At 55.7% G+C, this 10,393-nt stretch overlaps 5 protein-coding genes across 5 annotated transcripts; 2 read left to right on the top strand and 3 right to left on the bottom strand.

The window, feature by feature from the left end:
• Positions 1-646: 646 nt before the first annotated feature.
• ETH_00032830 (uncharacterized protein) lies at positions 647-995 on the bottom strand (the record flags this gene model as incomplete). Its single annotated transcript, XM_013373381.1, has 1 exon — positions 647-995. A coding segment is annotated over one exon (349 nt), but the record flags the coding sequence as incomplete, so codon positions are not given.
• Positions 996-2,497: 1,502 nt separating this feature from the next.
• Positions 2,498-2,737, top strand: ETH_00032825 (uncharacterized protein; the record flags this gene model as incomplete). Its single annotated transcript, XM_013373380.1, has 1 exon — positions 2,498-2,737. The coding sequence occupies one exon, from the start codon at positions 2,498-2,500 to the stop codon at positions 2,735-2,737; it is 240 nt and encodes a 79-aa protein (XP_013228834.1).
• A 324-nt stretch (positions 2,738-3,061) lies between these two features.
• On the bottom strand, positions 3,062-5,533 carry ETH_00032820 (ribosomal protein L7/L12, putative; the record flags this gene model as incomplete). Its single annotated transcript, XM_013373379.1, has 5 exons — positions 3,062-3,135; positions 3,916-4,031; positions 4,716-4,809; positions 5,025-5,121; positions 5,318-5,533. 5 exons carry the CDS (start codon positions 5,531-5,533, stop codon positions 3,062-3,064), a joined length of 597 nt encoding a protein of 198 aa, XP_013228833.1.
• Positions 5,534-6,293: 760 nt separating this feature from the next.
• ETH_00032815 (uncharacterized protein) lies at positions 6,294-7,505 on the bottom strand (the record flags this gene model as incomplete). The annotated part of the gene is made up of 1 exon (XM_013373378.1): positions 6,294-7,505. One exon carries the CDS (start codon positions 7,503-7,505, stop codon positions 6,294-6,296), a length of 1,212 nt encoding a protein of 403 aa, XP_013228832.1.
• A 376-nt stretch (positions 7,506-7,881) lies between these two features.
• ETH_00032810 (uncharacterized protein) lies at positions 7,882-9,979 on the top strand (the record flags this gene model as incomplete). The annotated part of the gene is made up of 6 exons (XM_013373377.1): positions 7,882-8,166; positions 8,396-8,665; positions 8,798-8,967; positions 9,227-9,382; positions 9,551-9,812; positions 9,923-9,979. The coding sequence occupies 6 exons, from the start codon at positions 7,882-7,884 to the stop codon at positions 9,977-9,979; spliced, it is 1,200 nt and encodes a 399-aa protein (XP_013228831.1).
• Between the last annotated feature and the right edge of the window lie 414 nt (positions 9,980-10,393).

Genomic DNA, 10,393 nt, shown 5'->3' with positions numbered 1-10,393 from the left:
TAGGGTTTAGGGTTTAGGGTTTAGGGTTTAGGGTTTAGGGTTTGTGTGGCTTCAGGAAACAGGCCATTCTCGTGCTGAGCAAGTGCTTCTTCCTTGACGCTCTCTCCACAGTCTTTGCATTCCGCACGGTTAGCCGTTATGAGGGTTTAGGGTTTAGGGTTTAGGGTTTAGGGCCAAGGGTTAGGGGTTTCGGGTTTAGAGTCTAGGGTTTAGGGTTTAGGGTTTGTATCCGGGTGTTCGGCTGCAGGTTCCTTGGGCGCGCGCCTCTGTGGATCAGCTCTTCCAGCAAGCATACAGGCACCGGTAAGTGCTGCTGCTGCTGCTGCTGCTGCTGCTTCCAGAGCTGCTGCTGCTATTGCTGCAGCTACTGCTGCTGCCAGCACTGCTGCTGCTGCTGCTGCTTCCAGAGCTGCTGCTGCTATTGCTGCAGCTACTGCTGCTGCCAGCACTGCTGCTGCTGCTGCTGCTGCTTCTAGCTTGCAGCAGTAATATTTGTTGCCGCAGCTGCGAGCGCAGCGTGTGCTGCTACAGCAGAAGCGCCCTGTGCCCCCGTTGCTGCAGCAGCAGCAACTGCAGCAGCAGCAGCAGCAGCAGCACGAGCAACGGGAGCAGCAGCTAGTGCTTTTCTGTGGGGTTGCTGCTTTACCTTTTAGGCATCTCTTTAACGAAAGCGAGGCGCAGCAAATTGCTGTCTGGCAGGCAGAGCTAAAGGCCAGCTCAGGTGAGCTGCTGCTGCTGCTGCTGCTTCTGCTGCTCTTGTTGTTGTTGCTGCTGCTGCTGCTGCTTTGGAAGCTCGGGCCAGGGTAGTGTAGCTGCTGGTTCACGTACCGCTGGTCTTGCACTCTGTATCCTTGGACGCTGTTGCTGCTGCTGCTGTTGCTGTTGTTGCTGCTGTTGCTGCTGCTGCTGCTGCCGCGTAGTGAGCGGTGTGGTTTCTGTTCATCCTGTGTTGCTGCTGCAGCGCCGACAGGCACTGCTGCTGCTGCATTTGCCATTGGAGAAGCAGCAGTTCCTGTCAAAGATGCCAGGGAGGAGAGAATTCTTACCGAACACGGTAAGCTGCTGCTGCTGCTGCCGTTGCTGCTGCTGCTGCTAATGCTGGTGGTGGCGGTGCTGCTGTTGCTGCTGGTGTTAATGCTAACGGTGGTTGTGCTACTGGTGCTTCTGGTGCTGCTGCTGGTACTTGTGATGCTGCTGCGGCCCGCGGTGCTGCTGCTGCTTCCGCTGCAGTTTTTTGCTGCTGCTGCTTGGTAGAAGTGCTGCTGCTGCGTAGTGGAGGTGCTGCTGCTGCCTGATGGAAGTGCTGCTGCTGCAAAACGTTCTAGTGCCTGTGCAACCACAGCGTGACTAGCTGCTGCAGCGCAGCAGAGATCTTATGGCTGGTGCTGCTGCTGGTGTCGACGTCTTCTTAAGGGGCTTTGCTGCTGCTGCTGCTGCTGCTGCTTCTGTTTGTTGCAGGCTCTGTCACCTGGTCCCGTAAGCAATGCGGCTGCTGAGCTGCAGCAGCAGCAAAGCAGCTGGGTCGGCTGGCTGAGCTGTATGCAGCAACAGCAGCAGCAGCAGCGGCCGCACTTCCGCAGCAGCAGCAGCAGCAGCAGCCGTAGCAGCCCGTGCTGCAGCTGCTGCTGCTGACACATTTTTAACTTTAGCTGGCAGCAGCAGCAGTAGCTTGCTACTGCTGCATGTGCAATACGCTGGGGTGTATGTTCACCTCATTCCATTTGGTTGCCGCAGCAGCTGCAGCAGCAGCTGCAGCGATAGCAGCTTCAACAGCAGCAGCTGCAGTAGCAGCAGCAGCAACAGCAGCAGCACTCCTGGCTCTCGCCAGGGAGTGCGGCGTTTGAATAGAGATATCTTTCTTTGTTGTATTTGCTGCATGCATTTAGCAGCAAACACTTCTTGTCATTTGGCTATCGTTGCCTTGCAGTCTTATTGCTGTTACCGCTGTTGCTCGCGTTGCTGCTGCTGCTGCTGCTAGGAGTGCTGCTGCTGCTGCTGCTGCTAGGATTGCTGCTGCTGCTGCTGCTGCTGCCAGACCTGTGCTTTTAGCAAGCGCAGACACCGAAGGCTCAGCAGCTACGCAGCTGCTTCGCGCAGCGCAACGTCTCCTGACGCTGCTGCTGCTGCTGCTGCTGCTGCCGGTAGTTAGCACCCATGGGCCAGCAGCCAAATACCTCGACAGCCTATCTCTGCTGCTTCTGGTCTTGCTGTTCTTGCTGCTGCTGTTGTTGTTGCTGCTGCTGCTGAGGAGCAAAAGAGAAAGACAGAAGAGAAATAAAAGAGAAGAGACTCAACACGCAGCAAGCCAGCAGGCAGCAGGCTTTGCGCCTATTTACTTGCTGCTGCTGTTTTAGTCTGCTGCTGCTGCGTACCTAATTACTGGTGCTGCTGTTTCTTTCGGTCTGCTGCTGCTGCTTCTCTATTTGCTGCCACTTCGCTGCCCTTTTGCTCTTACCTTCTGCTGCTGCTAAGCTGTGCTGCTCTCTGGCGGGCCTAGATGACGGGCTCCAGAGCAGCAGCAGCAGCAGCAGGTGCAACGGCAGCAGCAGGTGCATCAACAGCAGCAGCAGATGCATTATTGACAGCAGCGGTCACGCCGACAGGAGCAGCAGGTGTATCAGCAGCAGAAGCAGCAAATGTGCTTCTGTATCTCTATTGCGTGGGCCCGGAGCAGCAGCAGCAGCAGCAGCAAGTACCTCAGCAGCAGCAGGTGCAGCAGCAGCAGCAGGCAGTCTAAAGCTTGTTGCAAGCGCCAAGATTTTAAAACTGCATTAGAATAATAATACTAATCCTAAGAGCAATTATAATACTAAATACTAAATAATAAATAATAAATAATAAATAATAAATATTAAAAGATAAATAATAATAATTAATTTGATGCCTCCAGACGCACTCGTGCGACTGCAGGCCTGAGGTGTACGTACACCTCAAAAACCCCACAGAGGCGCTTTTGGGCCCTCTGCAGCAAACTGGCTCTCCCCGGCTCAAAACAACTAGAACTAGGCTGCTGCTGCTGCTGCTGCTATTGCTGCTGCTGCTGCTGCTGCTGCCGCTGCTGCTACTCGAGAGCCACCTGAGCTCCAGCGGCCTCCAGCTTCGCCTTGAGCGCCTCAGCCTCAGCAATGGGGACACCTGCAGCAGCAGCAGCAGCAGAGCACAGCAAAAAGCGTCAGCAGCAGCAGCAGCAGCAGAGCACAGCAGCAAGCTTCAGCAGCAGCGGCAGCAGCAGCAGCTCGTCTCCCCTTCAGCAAACACGATAAATAAATGAATACTAAAAGAATAAATAATAAATTATATAATAATAATAAATGAATTTAAATGAAAAATAAATGGGGAATATTAGTGAACAATAAATCTCACTATTCAATGACAAATAATAATTAATGAAGAAATAACCAAACAATAAGTGGAAAATAATTAAATAAAATAAATTGATTAACTCAAAGAAATAGAGAGCAGCAAATAAGAAACAAGAAGCAGCAAATAAAGGAAAATGAAACAAAATGAAACAAAACAAAATAAATAAAGAGCAGCAAATTAGGAAACAAGAAGCAGCAAATGGGAAAAAAGTTCTTTCCTTTTTTTATCATTTTGGGGGCTTGTTCGACAAGTTCTTTTGCTTCCTTCAATCCAAGAGCAGCAATTGCTCGGACTTCTTTTACAACAGCAACTTTTTTGCTGCTCTCAAAACCCAGCAGCTTCAACGCCACCGCTGCCTTCTTTGGTGCTGCAGCAGCCCGCACGCAGCAGCAGCAGCAGCAGCGGCAGCAATGGCGAAGGCGTCAAGCTCAAAGGAGCAGCACGCACAGGGCGAGGCTTGCTGCAGCAGCAGCAACTGCAGCAGCAGCAGCAGCAGCAGCAGTTGCTGCTGCTGCTGGGAGTGTTTGGGCTGTTGCTGCTGCTGTCGCGTACCTTCTGGAGGTGCAGCAGCTGCGGAGCCACCCGCTGCTGGTGCTGCTTCTGCTGCAGCTGCAGCAGCAGGAGGGGGAGGAGCAGCAGCAGCAGGCATCGTCCCTCCAGCAGCAAACCTGTTGGGGAAAGAACGCCACACACAGCAGAAGCCGCAGAAGCAGCAGCTGCAGCAGCAGCAACTGCAGTAAAGGCAGCAGCAGCAACTGCAGCAGGGGCACACCTACGCAGGTGAAACATAGAAGCAAATAAACAGCAGCAGCAAAAGTGGCAAAAGGGAATTAAAGTAACAAAAGAAATTAAAATAATGAAAAGATATTGAATGGAAAAAAGAGAAGACACAAATAAAATGAAATCAAATAAAATAAAATTAAATTAAATGGGCAAGAGGAGAAAAGAAGCAAAAAGAAGCAGAAGGAAACAGAGGCGAGCCCAGCGCGCTGGGCAGCAGCAGCAGCAGCAACAGCAGCAGCAGCAGCAAGAGGGGAACTGAAGGAAGCCACAATAGAAACAATTAATTAAACAATCAATTAATCAATTAATTAAATATCTATTATTTATATTTATTAATTTATTAATTTATTTATTTGTGTATTTATTTATTTAAAAAGTAAATAAAGAAAGCAGCAGCAGCAAGTTGGGGAAGACCCCGGAAACAAAGCCAGCAGCAAACAGCAAATAAACAAATGGTGAATAAACAAATAAAAAACAAACAAATAAATAAATATAATTAATTAATTGATTAATTAATTAATTAAACAAACAAATAAATAAATAAATAAATAAATTAATTAATTAATTACCCAAAACCCCCAGCAGCAAGTTGGCCAGCAAAAAGACTGGAGGGGTGGGGGAAAGGAGAACGCCCAGCAGCAACAGCAGCATTAAACGCGGGGCCTGCAAACCCTAGACCCTAAACCCTAAACCCTAAACCCTAAACCCTAAACCCTAAACCCTGAACGGCTGTCGTAAGCCGGAAGTGCTCGGCGAGGCAGCGTCGAACGCAGGGTGTAAACCCTTGGTCTACACCCAAGCCAAACCCTAAACCCTAAACCCTAAACCCTAAACCCTAAACCCTAAACCCTAAACACTGGAGGCCCTGCCAGCCCTACCGCCTCCTCGCTGCGCCAACTTCTCCTGGCAGAGGTCGCAGAGATCTGCTGCTTCAATTAGCGTCAAGTTCATCACCTCATCAACCAGGCGCAGCACCTGCAGCAGCAGCAGCAGCAGCAGATGAAGCAACAGCAGCTGCAGCAGCAGCAGCGGCAAGGGCAGCAACAGGAAGTGCGGCAGCAGCAGCAGCAAAGACGGTTGGACCCCTTGTGCAGGGCGCAATGCCAGGCAGCAACCGCAATGGCAGCAGCAGCAACAACAACGGCAGCAGCAGCAGCTGCTGCTGCTGCACCTTCTCTGACGGCTTCCGCGCAAGCTGTGTGGACTCTCCGCCGCTTGGCGGGTCCTGCAGCTTCTTGAAGATATCGTATGAGGAGGAAAACGCGGCTTGCTGCTGCAGCAGGTGCTGCTGCATGCGTTGCTGCTGCTGCTGCCGCTGCAGCAGCAAGTCCTGCTGTGGTAGCAGCAGCAGCCGCTGCTGCGCACAGCGGCTAGCGCCCCGGAACATTTTACTTCGCAGCTAGGAAAACCCCACAGGCATCAAACGCCTCTGCTCCTGCTGCTGCTGCTGCTGGTGCTGCTAGCGCCCCTGCTGCCGCTCTTGCTGCTGCTCGCGCCCTGGATGTTGCTGCTGCTGCCGATGGCTGGGCCCCTGTTGCTGTTGCTGCTGCTGCTGCTTCGCTGTGCTAATAGAGCACCTTGGGCAATGCAGTGATGTTTTCTGTCTAAAAGAACAGTCTAGGCTGCTGCCGACTGCAGCAGCAACAGCAGCAGCAGCGCGAAGGCGCAGAGCAGCAGTGAGCAGCGAGAGCAGCAGCAGCAGCACTGATGCAGCACGTGCTGCTGGCCGCTTTAAAAAGCAGGTATTAAAATGCCAAGTATTTATTTAACTCTTCGCGGGCTCTAGCATTCGTGCATGCAGCAGCCGCTGCTGCTGCTACCGCTGCTGCTGCTGCTGCTGCTGCATGCGAGAGCACAGGCAAGAGACTCACTCGGCTGCAGCCGCTGCCGCCTCAGAGCAGCAGCAGCAGACATAGCAGCAGCAGCCTGTATTAAAACTTATCCTAGTGTTTAATATGCGCCTTATGCCTTTGTAGGCATACTCAACTGCTGCAGCAGCAGCAGCAGCAGCAGCAGCAGCGCACTGCTCCCAGCTGTGCCTGCGGTGTCTTGACAGCGTCACCACGGCCCCCATCGACCCCGGGCAGCAGCAGCAGCAGCAACAGCAGCAGCAGCAGCGCCAACTGTTTCTCATCAGTTAAGACACATCAGTTGCTGCGAACCGCCGCTGCTGTGATGCGGCTCCAGCAGCAGTCGCTGCTGCTGCTGCTGTTGCTGCTAGGGGGGTCTGCCGCCCCGAGAGCAGCAGCAGAACAGCTCGCAGCAAGAAGGCCTGGAGATGCAGCAGCAGTGGCAGCAGCAGCAGCAGCTCCCGCAGCTGCTGCTTCTCCACAGCGCCCTTTTTTAGCATCGCTCTCGCTGCCATCTGACCCTACAGCAGCAGCGGCAGCTGCTGCTGCTGCTGCTGCTGCAGCAGGGGACAGGCGCATGCGCTTTGCCACAGTGCTGCCGCGGTCTTCGAAGCCGCTGTGTCGCGTGCAGCCAGCAGCAAGCAGCGCAGCAGCAGCAACGGCAGCAAACAGCACCCCTCTGCTGCTGCCTGCAGCTCGCCCATTGGGTTTTGGCTTCAACTGGGGCAGCAAAAAGCAGAGGGAAAGGGAAGCAGCAGCGGCAGCAGCAGCAGCTGCTGCCGCTGCTGATGTTGAGGCCTCAGAGTCGGAGCAACCCTTGCTGCTGCAGCGCGCGAAGGGTGCCCTGCAGCTGCTGCAGCAGCAAGTAGGCGATCTGGCTGTGCTGCTGCTGCTGCTGCTGCTTTTCGTGTGCTCGTAGCGTTCTCCTCTGCCCTGTTTCTTTGGCTGCTGCTGCTGCTGCTGCTGCTGCTGTGTGTGCTGCCCATGTGGTCTATGCTGCCACTTGAGCCGCTGCTGTTCTGCTGCTGCTGCTGCTGCTGCAGGTGCGTCTGCAGCTGCAGCAGCACGAGCCCGAGCTGCGGGTTGTGGGGCGGTCTCTAGGGCGTTTGCTGCTGCAGTGTGCTGCCAGTTTGCTGCGGGCCAATTTGCTTTCTGCTGCGCTGCTGCTGCCGCTTTGTGCTGCTTCTGGCTTCGGCAGCAGCCTCGCCCGCGTTCGTCTAGATGATCCTTTCCTGCTGCAGTGCGCTGCTGCTGCTGCTGCTGGTCTTGCTGCTGCTGCTGCTGCTGTTCTTGCTGCTGCTGCTGCTGCGGCTCTTCCTGCCGGCACTGCTGGTTGTCTTGCTGCTGCTGCTGCTTCGAGCTCTGCTGCTTCCACTGTTGCTCTTTTACTGCTATCACTGCTCCTGCTGCTGCAATTTTTCCTCCCGCTGCTGCACTTGCTGCCGGTGTTGTCGATGCTGCTTCTTGTGCTGCTGCTGCGGAAGCCACTGCGGCGCTGCTGGGGTGCATGTGTAAACAAGTATTCTTAGAGTGACACGTCTACTTTGCTGCTGCTGCTGCTGCTGCTGCTGCTGCTGATTTCAGGCAGTTGCAGCTCCCTGCGGGAGCGACCCCCGCACTTTACGGCCTAAACTTCATTGAGGTATGGCTACGGCCCTGTGGCGCCCTTTGCTGCTGCTGCTGCTGCTGCTGCTGCTGATGCTGCTGCTGGGGTGCGTACAAGCCCTGTACATACAGTCGGTGCTGCTGCGGCTCTTAGGTTTCCATTCCTTTAAATGAGGCTATCGGTAGTCAATCTAGGGAGGGCGGCGCACTGCAGCAGCAGCAGCAGCAGCCGCAGCAGCAAGCGCAGCAGCAGCAGCAGCAGCCAGTGCAGCAGCACCACATGCAGCCAGGGGGGGTGAGTGCGCCCCTCTACGTGGACCTTCCGGGCAGCGAGGGCTTTGCGGCAGCGCAGCAGCAGATGCAGCAGCAGCAAGCACAGCAGCAGCAGCAGCAAGCACTGCCTCAACAGCAGCAGCAGCAGCAACAGCAGCAGCAGCAGCAGCAGCAGCTTCAGGGATGGATGATACCTGCGGAGCAGCGCAGCAGCAAAAAGGCTCTGATCTGCCTGCACGGCTGGCTGTCTAATCGACAGGCCTGTTTGCCCTTTGTCGAGGCAGCAAAGCAGGTACAGCTTGCTGCTGCTGCTGCCGTTGCTGCTGTTGCTGCTGCTGCTGTTCTTGCTGCTGCTGCTGCTGCTGCTGCTGCTGCTGTGAGTAGTGCTTCTGCCTGCCATGCGGCGGCTTCTCCCCTTGCTGCTCCCGTGCTTTTGCTGCTGATGCTGCTCTAGCTGTTGCTGCTGGTGGCTGATGGAAAGTTGGCCGAATATTGATCTGCTGCTGCTGCTGCTGCTGCAGCTGAAGCTGCACCGCGACAACCACATTCTGCTGCTGGACATGCGGGGCAGCGGGGAGTCCTCTGCGTTCCGCCGTGCTGCTGCTGCAGCAGCAGGCAGCAGCAGCAGCAGCAGCGGGGAGGGCTGGGCCGTGGAGGGCGCTGTGTCGCAGCTGGCCATAGACAGCCGCGAAGACTTAGCAGCAGCAATTCGTTTCCTGCAGCAGCAATTTGGAGTTAAAGAAATTGGAGTTTATGCGCAAGGGGGAGCAGCAATGGGGGTGCTGCTGATGGTAAAGCCCCTACTGCTGCTGCTGCTGCTGCTGCTGCTGCTGTTCAGCTTGCTTCTTTGCGGCTGGCGTGAGCTGCTGCCGCGTCTGCTGCTGCCGTCGAGCCGTTGCTGCTGCTGCTGCTGCTGTTTGCAGGGGGCAGAGGCCGACTGGCTGCAGCAGCAAGGAGTGTCTCTCCAGCGAGTGCTGCTGGACTCTCCTATCTGCAACGCGCGGCTGCTGCTGCAGCAGCAGCCTCCGATTCGGCCCATTGCGCGTTCGGTGCTGCTGCTGCTGCAGCACTTGTCTTGGGGCCTTGGCAGCAAGTAAGGCGCCTTGCTGCAGCAGCAGAGACGCAGCAGTGTCAATTACTTCACCAGCAGCAGCTAAAGCACCACCTCCAGCAGCTGCTGCTGCAGCATTTGCTGCTGCCCCTAGTGCTGCTGCAGCTAATGCAGCAACAGCTAGTGCTGCAGCAGCTCGTGCTACAACAGCTAGTGCTGCGACAACCAGTGGAGCAGCAGCAGCCACAGCAGCAGCAGCAGCAGCAGCAGCAGCAGAGTTTGTGGATTGTTGCTGCTTCAGGCGGGCCTCGCAGCTGCGGCGCATTCGGTCTTGTTCAACTTTGAGCTGCTTGAAAGGAACAAAAACGACAATTTTAATCAGCCAGAATGACAGGCTGAGGGTTTGGCCGCTGCTGCAGCAGCAGCTGCTGCTGCTGGACGAGAGCATGCGCCCGCGGTCCGTTCTTCCCTGCTGCTGCTGCTGCTGCTGCTGCTGCTGATTGCGGAGAGGCAGAAGCTGGGGCGTGTGCTCGTGCGCGTTGTGCTGCTGCTGCTGCTGATTCCGTGGAGGCAGCAGCTGCTTCTTTTGCTCGTGCGCATTGTGCTGCTGCTGCTGCTGCTGCAGGGCGACCTACTTGCTGAGCCACGGGGACCACTGCAACTTGGCAGCTGCGAATCCGGGCGCCTTCCGAGCAGCAGTTGCTGCTGCCTTCTCTAGTCCCTCGCTGCTGCAGCGGCTGTGGCAGGGGCTGCTGCCAGCAGCAGCAAGGCTTGCTGCTCCCCCAGCAGACTCTGTGCTGCTGACCCCCCGAGACTTCTCCAACATGCAGGAGCAGCAGCAGCAAATCAAACTCCACGAGCAGCGGCTGCGGCAGCGAGAAAAACAGGTGCGTCTCAAGAAACGGACGTGGGGCATTTGCTGCAGCAGCAGCAGCTGCTGCTGCAGCAGCAGCTGAAGCTGCAGGTTTGCTGTCGGGGTTGGCTGCGTGCGCCGCAGGAGGAAGAAGAGGAGCTGCTGGAGGAAGCCGATGCAGAAGACCGAGAAGACTTCTAACTGCTGCTACTGCTGCTGCTACTGCTGCGGCTGCTGGAGCTGCAACTGCTGCAGATGCAGCGGCTGCTGGGCGGTCTCGTAAATGAGACTGTGACCGAGTAGCAGCACTAGTAAGGCAGCACACACTTGTGTAGTAGCGGACGCTGCTGCTGTTGCTGCTGCTGCTGTTGCTGCTGCTGCAGACTGGCGAGCAGCCGTTTCTTGTTTTTGTCTTGGAGCTGCTGCTGCTTCTCCCAAGGCGGGAGCAGCAGCAGCAGCAGCAGCGGAGCCCCGCTGTGGGCTTACATTTAAGGGCTACAGACTGTCGAGGGATTGCCTTGCTGCCTTCGCTGGGACATTTTCTTTTGTTGTCTTTCGTACGTTGCTGCATGTGCGTCCTTGTGCTGCTGCAACAGCAGCAGCAGCAGCAGCTCC

Source organism: Eimeria tenella, genomic scaffold, assembly GCF_000499545.2.
Source record: "Eimeria tenella Houghton genomic scaffold, Eth_scaff139, whole genome shotgun sequence".
NCBI lineage: Eukaryota > Apicomplexa > Conoidasida > Eucoccidiorida > Eimeriidae > Eimeria > Eimeria tenella.
The sequence above is the reverse complement of the archived record's forward strand: the minus strand, read 5'-3'. Positions and strand labels throughout refer to the sequence as shown.